The 14,733-nt window shown below is 41.8% G+C and overlaps 1 protein-coding gene across 5 annotated transcripts in view; it reads right to left on the bottom strand.

Moving 5' to 3' along the window:
- LOC117292713 (trinucleotide repeat-containing gene 18 protein-like) overlaps window positions 1–14,733 on the bottom strand; it is a 64,328-nt gene that overhangs the window by 20,696 nt on the left and 28,899 nt on the right. For 4 of the 5 annotated variants that reach the window (XM_033774855.1, XM_033774857.1, XM_033774856.1 and 1 more), the window contains 9 exons: window positions 11,896–13,230; window positions 11,047–11,146; window positions 10,448–10,539; window positions 9,615–9,926; window positions 7,623–8,897; window positions 6,310–6,501; window positions 4,874–5,009; window positions 1,269–1,370; window positions 183–366 (listed from right to left, as the gene is read on the bottom strand). In XM_033774855.1, coding sequence (XP_033630746.1) covers window positions 183–366; window positions 1,269–1,370; window positions 4,874–5,009; window positions 6,310–6,501; window positions 7,623–8,897; window positions 9,615–9,926; window positions 10,448–10,539; window positions 11,047–11,146; window positions 11,896–13,230 — 3,728 coding nt within the window. The remainder of the gene's footprint in view (window positions 1–182; window positions 367–1,268; window positions 1,371–4,873; window positions 5,010–6,309; window positions 6,502–7,622; window positions 8,898–9,614; window positions 9,927–10,447; window positions 10,540–11,046; window positions 11,147–11,895; window positions 13,231–14,733) is intronic. The other variant, XM_033774858.1, reaches the window with a different exon arrangement.

The following is a 14,733-nucleotide window of genomic DNA, read 5'->3' as shown; positions in this document are numbered from 1 at the left end:
AACGACCTCCAGAATAACGTACCGGTGCTCTACCTATCCCTTTAAGTCAACATTTTTGTTTAGGGTGCCAGTCCAAAGCCATATAACTGTCAGCTGACGTGTAGCTAGGGATCAAACTCAAACGTAATGACCCCCCACCCCCCCCAAAAAAAAATAATAAATAAATCCCACTCGACACTCACCTCACTGTGGCTGCCTTTAGACTCCTTATCTTTCTTGCTGCTTTTCTTCTTCTCCTCCCCTTTGCTCTTCTCTCTGTCCTCCTTGTCTTTCTTCTTTTTCTTCTTGGGCACCTGGAACGGGGAGCTCTCCTCTAGGGATGCGGCAGCCTCAAGGAGCACAGCCGTCGATGACTTGATGATGGGGCTGCTCATAAAACGGAGACAGAGACGAGTTTAATTTTCTAAGATTCAACCCAGGTGAAATTCCAGTTGAAACTAGTTCAACAGTCAACTGGTTTGAACTGGTTTCAACTGAAATTAACTGGTGTTTAATTGGTACCTGTTGGATTCAACTGGTTCCTCGACTGGTTGCAAAAGAAACCAATTGAAGGAGGTAGTTGCCAACTCTGGTCATTATTGTGGTGTGGCACTACCAGGAACCAGTTCAGTTCAAACCAGTTACCAAATCCCAGTTCAACTGGACCGGTTGGGACCAGTTAACACCGGTTGAACTGGTTTCAACTGGAACTTTAACCTGAAGATTTCGACATCTCGTGAAAAAGTTCAATACTGGTGGCAATCTTTCATCAGTCAGTCAAAAATGCTTGTGCGTGACAAGGATCTTTTTTGTAGAAAAAAAAATCAACTACCAGGATCACAAACTGAAATTCTATTTGCAGTTTGTGGCAGTTTTTTTAACTGACATTTCTTTCCCGCTCCACAAACAAATCAACGCATACACTGAGAGGGAAGTTAAAATCAGACAGATGGATGTCAACTTCTTCATAACTTGTCTGTCACAACACAAGCCTCAAGCAATTGATCAAAATTTTTACAATCAGAAAATTTGGTTTCCGAGATGTAGTTGTTCTTCAAGATCAATGCACCTTGTTGACAACACTTCAGTTGAGTCTAAAAATCAAACAAAAGATTTGCAGTAAACATGGAACATTAAATCAAACTCTACGATACAGAATCTTTCTCCTTGGCGAAAAAAGAACCCCTGAAATTTAATTTACACCCTTCACTATTAAAAAAAAGACACGACATACACACTTCTCACTGAGACTGGACCACATACACATGCAGAGCAGTGAAGACATTTACCATTGGTCTGTCTCCGCAAAGTGTTCTTTACTGTTTTTACGTTTTCTCGGTCGCCCAGGGCCACGCCGCCTGTCCTGTTCAAGGCTTCTCGAACCCCTGTCCCTTCAAAGAGAGTGAAGTGGCTTCAAAAATTAGCGACAAATTCTTTCCAGCGTTGATTTTAGAATATCTCTTGCATACTTACAAACCCAAACCGTTTCCTACATGTAGCTAATCATAAATTATAATAGTATAAACAAGTTCTTTTATAGCGCGTTTTACAATAATGTATCAGTGCGCTTTACATTAGTGCCCTTGTCATTGGTCGAATCACATTCCTGTAAAGTTTCTCAGCTCCCTGGGGAGTATACAGCCATACCAGAAATGTTTCTTAGGTTGCAATGTCTTTAAATCCTCCTCTCTTCAACCACATTCTTTTGAAGGGAACTGTTTCTCAAAATGTTTTCAACAGCAGCAGCGCTTCTAACCAAGGCAGTTTTTATGGTCCTTAATTATTGGAGTAATTACCAAAGGTAGACCCTCCCTGTATAGTAATCTGTGAAGCTTTACACAGTGTATACAATAGGAAGTGACTATTACTAGTAAACTTGCAGGTACAACCATGTGTAAGATCAAAAGCTCTTTAAGGAGGACTATTAGCTGCGAAAAACAACAGCTCTTTTCAGAGCCAATACAACTCCTATAAGTCGAAAGCTGTTGGCATCACCAGTTGTACTTATTCCTTAATCCATTTTGTGCTTAGACAAAGATACTGATTATATAATACAAAGACATAATACTGATTATACAAAGCTTTCCAGCAGATTATCAGTTTCAGCTAAGCAGACATTTGTCTGTGAGCAGATTTGAGAGCTTTATATTCGGTTCAGTCGATCTTTGGGAGCCGATGGCTTTATTTTTCATTTTTCAACAAGAATTTTGTTGAGAAGAGTCTCAATAGGGGGGGGGGGGTGGGTGGAGGTGGGAGGCTTGGCTTGGCTTGGGAAAAAGTACAGTCAACTTTCATTAGTTCCATTGTCTCAGTTGTGTATGATTGTGACCCTGTGTACTATTGAGGGACCTAGGGGAGGGAGGGCAGCACTTCAAACCATCCCATGACCTGATCAGCTGGAAAATTGGAGCTGACAACGGTTCGAGCAATTTGGTCCATCAAAGTCGATTACGCGTGTACATCACAGTCGTGTTTGCCTGGGACCGTTTACCTCGTCGACGGATGTAATTAAATACGCATCGTATGTTGAACAATGCTTTATAGCCCGATACATATGCACAGTGTCAGAGCGCATAATCCTTGCTTATGTTCAACCTTGGTCGCAAGTCACAACGGCAATTTAAAGTAATGCAATGTAAGAATAAGGAAAAAAAGTAGGGAAACTGGGAACAATTTCTGACATCCTGGATGTGCCTTTGATTAACTGACGCTGTTCCAAATTGATATCAAATCGGACAAATCATGAAACCTTAAGGAGCTAGCGTCTGTCTGTCAGCTTAACTCTCCTTCAAGTTTGCAGTTATTTTTTTCATTTCCTGTCAATGACCTTGGTTTCCTCTGGGGGGCCATGTGGCTTTGCTTTGTGAGCAGACAGTCTGCCAGGGTTGATAAGCCGCGGGTCGGGGAGCAGCGAGGATCTCCAAGATTGGACTGCAAGAATTGAGATTCGACTGCTAAGAGGGGGGAACGAGTGATTACGTGATGTTTCTTCTGTGTATGGCAATATTAGAACAATACCTGAATATTAGAACAATACCTGAATACAGAGATTTCTGGACAGGAACGATCAATCCGTTCCACTTTGTGAATACAAAATGTGGAATCATTGAACAACGTCTGATAATTAATAGACCATGTGAACTTTGTTTACAATAAGTGTGACCTTGTACATTCTTTGAGTATTCTGGCAGGCACAATACTGCACAGGCCATATATGGGAAAGTTGACATTTTGTGTCATAATTTCCACATCAATCCAAGAATTGTGAAAGTAAAAGCTGGACAAGTTTTGAGATGTGCCCCTTTCAGAATTAGACACTCCATAGAATATAAGAGTTTATGATTTCTTCAATTAGGCTGTGTACAAATCAGGAAGTCCAGGCTCGGTGGCTTTTGTGTAAACATGTGATGTCACAGGTCACATCGTCTATATCCAGTTGTTTTGTTATTAATGAGGGAAAAAAATTGCTCTTGGAGGGAAAAACAATTACTTAATTTGATTTTTTTTTATAATGCAGAGTTTATAGGGAGCTGTAAATATTATTTTGTGTCCATTTTATTATTCTCTATGACTTGAAGAAAAACAAGAAGAGAATGGAAGAGAAAATAGTCTGGTAGGTCTCCATGCCAGGGTCCCCATGACATTTGTTACTTTTACTATAAAAAAATGTAGTCAGAGTTTTACTGCGACACTGATATTCTATAAATAAATAAAAATACTTTGGAAGTTTGGAAAAATAATACTGAGGCGTGGTAAAGATATACCAATGTGGAGTAGTTTAATGACACTAACATGGAGCAGATTTGTCCGAGACATGGCACACACATAAAAATAGTTTTACAGGAAAAAACCCCAAAAGGTTATAATCTATTTACACCTCCATGGCCTACTGACATTAGGTCACATGAAGTGTGAATGTATTATTTTTAGAACCTAACGCCAATCCTCATGCTAAACATAGAAACGGAGTCTAAAATTGAACAAGCCTTGGAGCTAATGCAGTCAGCACAACCTCTGCCGCTATTCCTGGACAGTCCTGTCCCCTGACTAAGCCAGAAACACCATGACGATGAGATTTCTTGAGCTAACCTCCAAAATACTCTTGGCACCCGTGGACCGGAAGTATCCCGAAAAAGCACATCTCGTTCATGAGGTATGCCCCTTCATGTTCTTTTTAAAAGTTGCCTATGCTCAGAAGTTTCCTGGTACGCCTGCTATCGTGTCACTTTTAGTATAAAAAAGTCCCTAGTTCATTCAATCATTCTCAAAATATCTCTTCTCTTAAAATTTCTCAGCATGTGGCATGTCGACCAAAAACAATGTTTATGAACGTACATTGATTTGAGATGCTTGTTGTACAATTATTTTTGTCAAATCCTCTCCCAAGTTGTCAACCATCAGTTCTTTTCAGAACCAACACCACTTAACAAATATTTACAAACAGTGCTACCGCAAACTTTACCTAATTAAACTCCCACCATGCAAAGTTTCAAATCCCCAGCTGTGACACTCATGTCCTTAAGCAAAACATTTAACCATTGCTTTGTCCTTCGAATGGGACGTTAAGCCGTTGGTCCCATGTGTTATGTAACACATGTAAAAGAACCAAGTGCACTTATCGAAAAGAGGAAGGGGTTCGCCCCGGTGTTCCTGGTCCGATCCGTAGCAAATTGCGCCACAGCTCCTTGTAAAACATTACATGGTGCTATCAGAATTAGGTTTCATAATTCAAAACGTAGTCCAACATCTGGCAGGAAATACTGTATGTTACAGCGCCAGGAGTGTCACTGAGTGACGGACATGTGCGCTATATAAGAAGCCACAGTTATTAATTACTATTATACTACTCAATCCCTCCACCTCGCCCCTCAAGGATAAATGAATAAGTACCTACTTTTTATCTTTTTTGCGCTGTAGTTTATCCAGTTCTCTTTTCTTCTCCTGATACTTCCGCTGCAGCTCTGCCAATCTGATCCTCATCTCCACTTCATTCGGATTCAGCATATCGCCAGCCGATGTGAAGTTGTCCCCTACGGGAAGACCAGAAGCTGCAAGTTATGACAGTGCTTAAAGGAACGTTACAGAATTGGTAAGACCAGAAGCTGCAAGTTATGACAGTGCTTAAAGGAACGTTACAGAATTGGTAAGAAACAAAATCGTGAAGATCACAGATTTACATACAACTTCCACGGTCTTTTGATGATGATAGCAGAAAACATCCCTTGAAATATATTTTTGTCTGAAATTGATGATAAATTAATAATCTAATTTCGCGTTTGGAGTTTGTCGCTCAGGGAGCGTTTCAGTCATTTTTGTTTTGGCATCGATGCAACGCAATTTTTTTATTGTTTTTGTGTTTTTCACTATTCTCTCGTGACCCAGATGGCAGATCGATCTCTAACTTCTACAGGTTTGTCAGTTTACGTATATGGTGGATTACATAAAGTGCTTACACTGCCAGCAACTGTTTTATTAGCAAACACCAATTCTGTAATGTTCCTTTAAAGACAGTGGACACTATTGGTAACTGTCAAAGACCAGTCTTCTCACTTGGTGTAACTAAACATATGCATAAAATAACAAACCTGTGAAAATTTGAGCTCAATTGGTCGTCGAAGTTGTGAGATATGAATGAAATAAAAAAACACCCTTGTCACACGAAGTTGTGTGCTTTCAGATGCTTGATTTCGAGACCTCCAATTCTAAACTTGAGGTCTCAAAATCAAATTCGTGGACAATTACTTCTGTCTTGAAAACTACGTCACTTCAGAGGGAGCCGTTTCTCACAATGTTTTATACTATCAGGTTTTATGCTGATAATTATTTTGAGTAATTACCAATAGTGTCCACTGCCTTTAAGCAGCATTCTTGGTTCATGTGGGGGGCTGGTTCACACCCCACGAGAGACACTAGGAAATTGGTCTAGCTAGGATTCCACACTCACTTAAAATGTCAATTGTAATTGCTTTACAAATTCAGAGTTTGAAAAATTGATTTAGGGAACCAATCTGGAATTTTGGTTTACTCTTAACACTAATTGTTCATGCAAACACGAACTAACTCTGAAAGATGCTTCACAGATTACCTGATTAGCCAAAAAATTATTAACAGAGAACCAGTCAAACATACATGGCACAGTATTTTGGTTGGTAAACTGTTTCTGGCAATTGAATCTTTGACGCTGTTGTTTTTTGTTTTTTTTTACAGTATACAGTGCTTAGACACACATCAATGTCAGGGTAAAAACAAATGATATTCTTTATCCCAGATGCAAATTTAACATCTTTCAACTCCACAATGTTCGTAAAAACACCCCAAATACCAACTCACTTTTGAAGATGAAATCTGTAGGTGAAGTCGGGCAAGATTGTGATATGAGTTGGAGGGAGCTATTGGCAGCGCAGGTGACTGCGCTTGCTGTGTTGCCCTGGAGAGGAGTACCGTTGTCCTGGTGACGAGACTCCAAAAGAAAGAAGTCATCTCTCGTCTGCGAATTTTGTAACGTGTTCGACTTGTCGTTGTCTGCAAATAAAAAAAATTTCATTCGTTTGGATCAAATTAAAAAGATCATTATGTTTTTTTTTATTGAATATTATTTAAAAAAAGAGATGGCAGGCCTGCAATAAATGGAACTTCTTTGGAGCTATATGCTGGGTCATCGAACAAAATGGCAGGACACCTTTTTCGTTAAAATTGGTTTCAAATTTGTTCACCAAAAAAAGTGTATTATTATAATAATAGAAGTTTAGCTCAGAGACTCCTGTACTGTTTCTTCCAGACTGGGAAAAAATTGCTGCATGCTTTGTGTTTTAAACAACCAGAATAATTACAACAACTATACAACAGAGGTTTAACACAACCACTGGCATCTCAAAGATTTTTGTGAGACCCATTTTAATAGCAACATGTTACAAGGTGATGTGGTGAACTCTTCAGCCATCATGGCTGAAACAACACTTCTCATAATTATAAGTGTAGCTGTTTTTTTGTATGTGCACTGCACAACACAAGGGATCTACGGCTAACCTCCCCATCTGAAGGACGCAGCAATTATGGCTAAGTGTCTTGCTTAAGGACACAATTGTCAAAACCGGGACTCGAACCTGCTGATAAGAAACACACAAGCTTGAGTTCAGTACACTAGACCACTCAATCCAGAAACTCCATAGATCGTATTTAAACTGGATGTTTTACTTCCTTTAAAAGGAACACTACAGCATTCATTGGATTTATTTTAATCTTTCACTTGAACATTGGGCACAGAGCAAGGAAGTCTGGAGGGAATTTCACCTAACACTTCTTGCGGCTACTACCATTTAAGTTTTTTATAATAACCAACTGCCTGTGATATTTCAGTGTAGATTTCAGCAGCCTCCGTTCCCCGCACAGGGAGATTATTTGAAACCCTCCGGTAATTGCAAATGTCAAGTTTTGTTTTAAGTTTTTCGTCCTTGATAATGTGAGCGTCCCACACTCTTAACGACAAGTCACTAAACTTTTTTTGTTAGATCTCAACACACATTCAGACCTTTTTCCATGCTGGGTTGTTTATGTGTTTAAGGGAGAGGAAATTAAGTTACTCAATGTAAAAAAAGATCCTGGTTTGTAAGAGAAGGGGGGCGGGGCGCTAATATGAAACTTACCGGAGCTAATGGAAAAAGCCTTCTGCTCTGAGATTTCGCTCAAGAGTGCGATGCCTTCAATGGCGGCCAGCTGGTCTTGGTCTAGGGCTTCCATTCGGGAAGCAAAGCTCTGTGTCGTCGTTAAGACGTTGGTGATAAGCGACTCCTTGCCTGGTTCTTCCAGCATTGCGGGTAGAACTCCTTGGTAAGCCGCCATCTGGGGTACATTGACAGAGAGGTCTACCGGGGGAGTGCTAGGTCTGGACTCAGATGTTATCTTCTGGATGATAAGAGGATCCCACTTCAACTCACTCTGAATCTCGACAGAATCCTTAGGGAAGGAACTGACATCACTAGTTCTAGAACCGTCTGCTGGTTTCTCAATCTCAGTTATGATGGGTTCAGAGTCGGGTTTTATTTCAGCTGCTTCTTTGTTCTCTCGATTGAATCTCTCACTCAGCAACATGGAACAGTCGTTGTCGTCATCGACTACATCCACGATGATCAACTCCTGATCTTCGCTTTCCTCAGTCCTGACCGAGTTATCCCTGTCGTCCTTATCGTCAGCTTCTTGAGAATTTGGCGGTTTGGTCTCGGCTGAGAACTCCACACTCGCCGGGGTCTCTGAGGGTGATGTCTGTACGCTAATACTCTTCAACGCCGCCTTCAAGCTATCTTCACTTTTGAGACTTTTGTGGCTGTCTCCGCCGGAGTTCGTTTTAGTCACTTGTTTCGGGGAGGCTGTCGAAGTACCGGATTCAGTTCTTGGCGAGGAAGCACAGGACACCGGTGGCGCAGGATATACGCCAGTATGATTATACAGATATTGCACTTGTTGAGGTGGGTACACGTAGGGAACCGGTGGCTGCCCTGTTAGGGAGACTCCCGGTATATAGGGCGTATGAGGGGGTATCTTTAAATTCAGAACGTCATGTGGTACAGGTTTCCTCTCTAGGTGACCTTCGACCTTCCCGTCTACGCTCGTCGCGCCTTTATGACTTTTCTCGTTTGACAACGTCTTCTCCCCGGATCCTTTCCGGGATTGCTGTTCTCTCCTCCGTTGCTCCTCCCTCTGGCGCTGCTCGTCCTGACGGTACCACTGGGTCAGGGCTTCCTGGTGTTGTTGCAGTGCAAAGTGGTAGTCGCTGTTTGGGAGTGGCTGATCTGGGCGGTGTGTCAGGGGGTGCTGTGGCTGATGAGGTAAGGGCGGGCCGAAGGAGGGTTGATTCAAGACCAGCTGCTGAAGTTGATGACTGTGAGGTTGTAGATGGGATGGTACGAGATATGGCCACATACCTGACAATGCAAAACGGAGCAGACATGATACATAGATGAATTCTAAAAAACAAAAACCTGGCTTCCGACTGGCACCACTTAAAAATGTCTTTGTCCGAACAAATATTTAACTAGCTATACCCAGTTGGTTTTCATTGTGGTTTAATACTTGATAAAAACCGTTTTCTTATAAAAGTTGATATTGTTTTGACTAAAATACCTAAACCGTGTTTTTCAAAAAAATACACAAATATTTACAAAGATTCACCAAAAAGTTGATCAGGAAAATAGAGTGCATACAATTCAAGCCTAAAAAGTAAATAGACCAATATGACCAATATTGAGTCAAACTTTTCACAAATTTGTTATTTTATGCATATGTTAGGATACACAGATGTCTGTCAGCTTTTTCACTTGTCAATATTTCAAATGAAAATGGGATGCATTCAACACTTGACTAGCCAGCTGGACCACTTGGAGTGAATTTTGACTGGTCCTCAGTTGTTTTAACTGGCAATTGGCCAGCGGACCACTGTTAAGGGAGACCTTCAGGCTCTTTAATCAAAAAGTTTCCTGATTTTTTCTAAAAAATCAGACTAAAGTAAGAAGAACATGATGCCTGTTGATGATAAAGTAAGTATTTTGACAACCCCAAAAAATGAACAAATCTACAAATCAGGAAACATGTTGACCAATCACTGGCCTGCTTCAAAGGAAAAAAAAAATTCAGGAACTTACTTGGTGGAATGCCAGAGTCTGAGTGTAAAGTAGGTGCTTGGGGTACTAGGACAAGCTGCCCATTGGCCGGGTCTCTTGCTATTTGGAATCCAGCCGGGGGCATTTGGAGATGGCCTGGGGGCCCATCGTGGACTGTTGCAGGGGGTGTCGCCAGGCCGAACGGGTGCCCTAACCAGAGTGGGGAGGCGTGGGGTGGCCCTGGGGTTCGGGGTAGCCAGTGTGGGGGTATGGCTAGGTGGGCTGGGTGGGAGGGTGTCATGCGCCCTTCTGTTGGATCGTAGTGAGGGGCCGAGGGGCCGAGACTGCCACCACCTGTGTGCGAGGAAAGACACCATTGATAAGCAAACAGAGTACCAGTGAGCAATGACATTGATTGCTAAGCAATAAAGTGCAAAGTGCTTTTACAGTGATTGCCCGATAAGTTAAATTGATTTGTTTACATAATATTCTGTTAGATTTGAATATAGTCTGGTACAATGACTTGAATTTGAATTCCTCAGCCTATCGAGACAATTGCTGTGTCACATGATTAGGGGCAAGCTTTTGCTTAGTTTCGTAAGCGACAGTGATCACCCATACACGATTCTGAATTGATGTGTTTGCCCAGCTGGAGGTTGCTTAACAAAAGCTTGCCCCAAACCATTTTACATACATGTAGGAACTGTCTCTATAGTCTGAGAAATTCAAATGTAAGCAGTACATTTTGACAAAGCAAGTCATTGTACCATACATCATTCAACTCTCACTCGCAAATGGCTTTTGTGACACTTGATTAATTAATGTAAAACACAATGAGTGGAGATTTCTTCTTGATGCGAGGAAGGTCAACGTACCCGTAACAATGAGATTTGACCCCAGGTCACCTGGATACCGGTGGGCATGGTACTTGGCGGACGGCAGCAAATCTGCTGAATCTCTATTGGTTCTGAAGACAAAGACAAAAATAGCAAAGTCAGAAAATATGGGAGACATTTGGCGGCAGTGGATTGTGTATTGGTTTTAAGAACAAAAACAATTATTTTTTTTTTTTTTTAAGATTACTTATTTCACAAAAATCCTCAAGAAAAAACCCTAACTAAAAACGCTCCAGAATTATTTAAACCAAGATAAACACCAAGTAGAAAAAAATTCCAGAACTCTGGATGTATTTTTTTTTAATGCAGGCACAAATGATCAGCTCGCCTCTGGATGGTCTGTTGAATAATAATTATGGCAGCATATTCTTCTCAAAAAATAAGATCCTTTTTCTAAACTTTGATATTAGATTATACCAATCTCATTTCTAACACCTTGCCCCCCCCCCTAAAAAAACAAAAACAGATTCTACTTTTGATACTTAATTTATTCATCTTGCAATTCTTCTCACTGTCTGGTGTTGCCTTTTCTCTTCCATCATTTGAAGGCTGCACTCAACAGGAAGAAGAAAACTTACCTTGGTGAGTGGTCTCTGTGTTTAGCTTCCCTCTCTACTCCATGGACCATCCGTGATCTCACTCTGTCCTCACCGTCTTCCGTCCCAACATGAGGGCTGTCTAATTATTATAAACAAAAACTCAAACTTAGTCTCATCATTACAAATTAATATTCACAGTTAGAAGCAGAGCAGGTGATAGTGAGGACATTTTCAATCAGGTTTTCATGTGATTATTGTATTCATTATACAAACATGGATGCCAAATCTTACCCACAATATCTTTGGTTCATTAGAGCTTGCAATCATCAAACAATTTTTGGGTCAGGTGTGCCTGTTTTTCAGGGTCTGGTGTACTGTTTTGGGGCAGTCTGGTGTACTCTGTTTTGGGGCAGTCTGGTGTACTCTGTTTTGGGGCAGTCTGGTGTAACTGATTTTTGGATCTGGTGTACCCCTTTGGTAGGGTCTGGTGTACCTGCTTTTGTCAAATTTTAGTAACATGCATACACGCCCAAGCTTTATGTTTAACTGTGTGTACTGACAGTACCAGTAGTACTGTGGTCTGGTATGCTGATGATGTGGTGACCGCGTAGGTGATGGAATGTTTGTCTGTCACCCAAGTTTTTTTGAGCAAATATTTGCCATTAGTGCAGAGTGCAAGTGCAGCTAGTCAAAACTTATAAATACCATATTTTGACATAAATTGTTGGACGTAAGGGAGACTTTGGAACACTAGGTGGCAGCATGTTCTGAGCATGCGCACATACCAGGAACAATGGATTTTTACCTGGTAAGTCTGCTGCCACCTAGCGTCCCAAAAGTCCCCCCATTGATTGAATTATAAAATGCATTGCTTAAGGGTTTTCTTACTTCGTGGTGTTGTGATAGCAGCTGCTCTTCCCTGTGACACAGTGTCTGTGTCTTGTCTCTTCTGTGCTACGGCAATCCCGACGGGAGGATTGCGTCCATCGCTCCCTTTGGTTCCCGGCGTCGATCGTCCCTGCGATCCTAAACCATCTGTAGATGTTTTACTCCCGTGGTTCGTTGACTTGGAACGGTTTTCACTTTTGGCGCTGTCCGAGCTTTGCTTCGTCGCCTTGTTGCTACTCCCCGGGGATGTTCGTTGCGTCTCAGAGTGAGCCGTGTGCATTCCTGCTGTTAAGACCGACCGCAGCATACTTTCTTGCGGAACATTACACTGAGTGTACTCCCTCCCCCTGCTGTGCTCAGGAGTCAACTCCTGTCGCGTGTCAGTCCGCGGGGAAGGGAAGCTTTGCTGATGTTGTGTCCGATGCATCATGGCCGATTCAAGTTTGAGTGGTTCCTGAACGCGTAGTCCGAGATGATCGTAGCAGTAGCCACGTTTCGTTGCGGCCAGGTGCCATTCCATGTACCTCCGTTGCTCCTCATTGCTATAGAACGTAGTTGGGATTTCCTGTTTAGTTCCTTCCCGCGAGGACGACACCGTGCTGCCTAAGGGCACGGAGTAGCCCGACATGTGATGGGGATAACCGTGCACGCTTGGCGTTGTGCTTATAACGGCGGCGTCGGAAGTTCGACATGTTTCCCTATGTATCAGATCGTTTGGAGTTCTGTGCGTACTATCAGCGCTTCGCTCTTTCCCGCTGCCAGACAGTTCCGACGGGGAAAGATGATGGTCTCGGCTCTCATGACCCAATTTATTACTTGAATGAGTCTTCTTGACTTTCTCATGCTTCTCTCCTTTTTCACTTTTTCCTTTGGTAACAGATTTCATATCTGAAATATCCTTTGACTTACTCCCTCCGTCTTTCGTCCTGTCACTTGAACCATCGGACTTGGGTGAGGTTATCGGTTCCTTCGGTGACGTGGTCATTACAACTTTCATTACGTCTTTCTTCGCTGCTCCTTTATCCTTTTCCTTCTCGCTTACATGGCCGCTCTCTTTCCCATTAACTGACGTTTTTGTTTTTGATTCCTTGACCGGGATTGTTGCACTAGATGCTGGTCCCGGGATGAATTCCCCAAGAGCAGGTACGAAGGTTGTAGCGTGAACTTTGGAACCGTCTCTGGGCATCTCCCTGCCGTCCTCCCTCTCCAGGCTGAGGTGGCCCGTCCCGTGGAGGTAAATTGGGAGGTGACTGATGTACGACGGTTGGGAGGATGGAGACGGGAGGGAACCATGAGCGGGAAAGGAGATGGGCTTGGAACCAGAAGACGTCACACCTAGAGAAAATAAACAGAGTTTATTAATTAGATTAGAGTCAGACAAACAAGTTTTTGTCCAATACCTAAGTGAAAATTACTTCATACTCGTTGCTTTCTGAGTTCTACAGATCACCCAAAAAATACACATGCACCTCCAATGGGATTCGAACCCACAATCTTTGACATTCTAAAGTGATTAACTGGTAGACAACCAAGCTCATGAGACAACACTACACAAGGCAAACTTACTCTGGAACGTCTCCTATCGTTTGTGTGTCGCTTTTTATTGTCGCATTGGGCTGAAATCAAGTTTGAAGAAATGACTTTTTGATTGATTGATTGATTGATCAATCAGACTAACTGACTCATTGACCAATCAAATTGATTGTTAAGTAGATTTGACTTGATGGATTGATTGATTTGACTTACATATTGATTGATTGGCTGACAGACAGAGTCCACAAAGTCATCCAACAAAACAATAATTTCTATACACATGATTGACAAATAAAAAAAGACAGTCTGTCTCAGCCATCTTGTAGACCCCCTGCACTGACTTCTGTCTTTCAATGGGGTGCCAGGGGACCACCATTTTACTAGACACAATCCAATTAGAGATACACGAAGGTGAGCTTCTAGAACACATGCTCGTCACCATGGCCCAGGGGTTAGACTGCAGGACTTACAATTACAAGGTTTTGGATGAATAGAATAAGTACTGTCGTCTAATTGCTGAATCACAAATTCTTGATTTGTGCAACTCATAACCATAGAAGTTAAACCAATCTTTGTATTTAAGAGAGATTGGTGTGCCAGCTTAGTAGCTACATCCCCCTGTGGGAAGATCATCTTAACAAAAAACACAAAAAATCCAACTTCGAAAAAAAAGCACCACCAAGAATTATTGTGGGTGATGCCGTCATTTGATTCAGGTCAATTGAGTCATCCAGAGGAACTCGTCGCCATCATCCCACAAAGCTTGACCGTGACACTTGAAAATGACACTCACACTATCGTAGGATTTATCTTCCACAACTGTCAGACAATCTGAGAAAAAGAGCGAAACACCTTGAAGAACATCCCCCCTCCTCAATATCACTTTCAACTTTTCCTTGACCAGTTCCCAGCCAAACCACAATCCCGGTTTTAATTTATATGTAAATAGCACGACAGGGAGTGTTATTTCACACAGAGATTAGTCGACTAAATTGGCACCGCATAAATTATCTTTTGTAACGTCTTCTGAAGAAAAATATTCATACCTCAAAAATATCCAGCCGTTATTAAAACAGATTTAAACCTCACGCAGCTATCACTCATTCTCTCTCTCTCTGATTCAAAGGATTCGAGACAGTTTCTGCAATTTTAAAAATAACACTTTCTCTCCCCCGTGCTCCTTTCTGAGATGTTACCGATGGGAGTAAGCTAAACAATAAATTTCTCCCCAGCCATGTTTTTTCAATCAACCAAACGTTGTTAACCTTTGCAAATCGACAATTTCTCTTTCCTTTTTTAAATGTA

The sequence above is a fragment of the Asterias rubens genome, chromosome 7, assembly GCF_902459465.1.
Source record: "Asterias rubens chromosome 7, eAstRub1.3, whole genome shotgun sequence".
Lineage (NCBI taxonomy): Eukaryota > Metazoa > Echinodermata > Asteroidea > Forcipulatida > Asteriidae > Asterias > Asterias rubens.
This window is presented reverse-complemented; position numbering and strand designations above follow the sequence as displayed.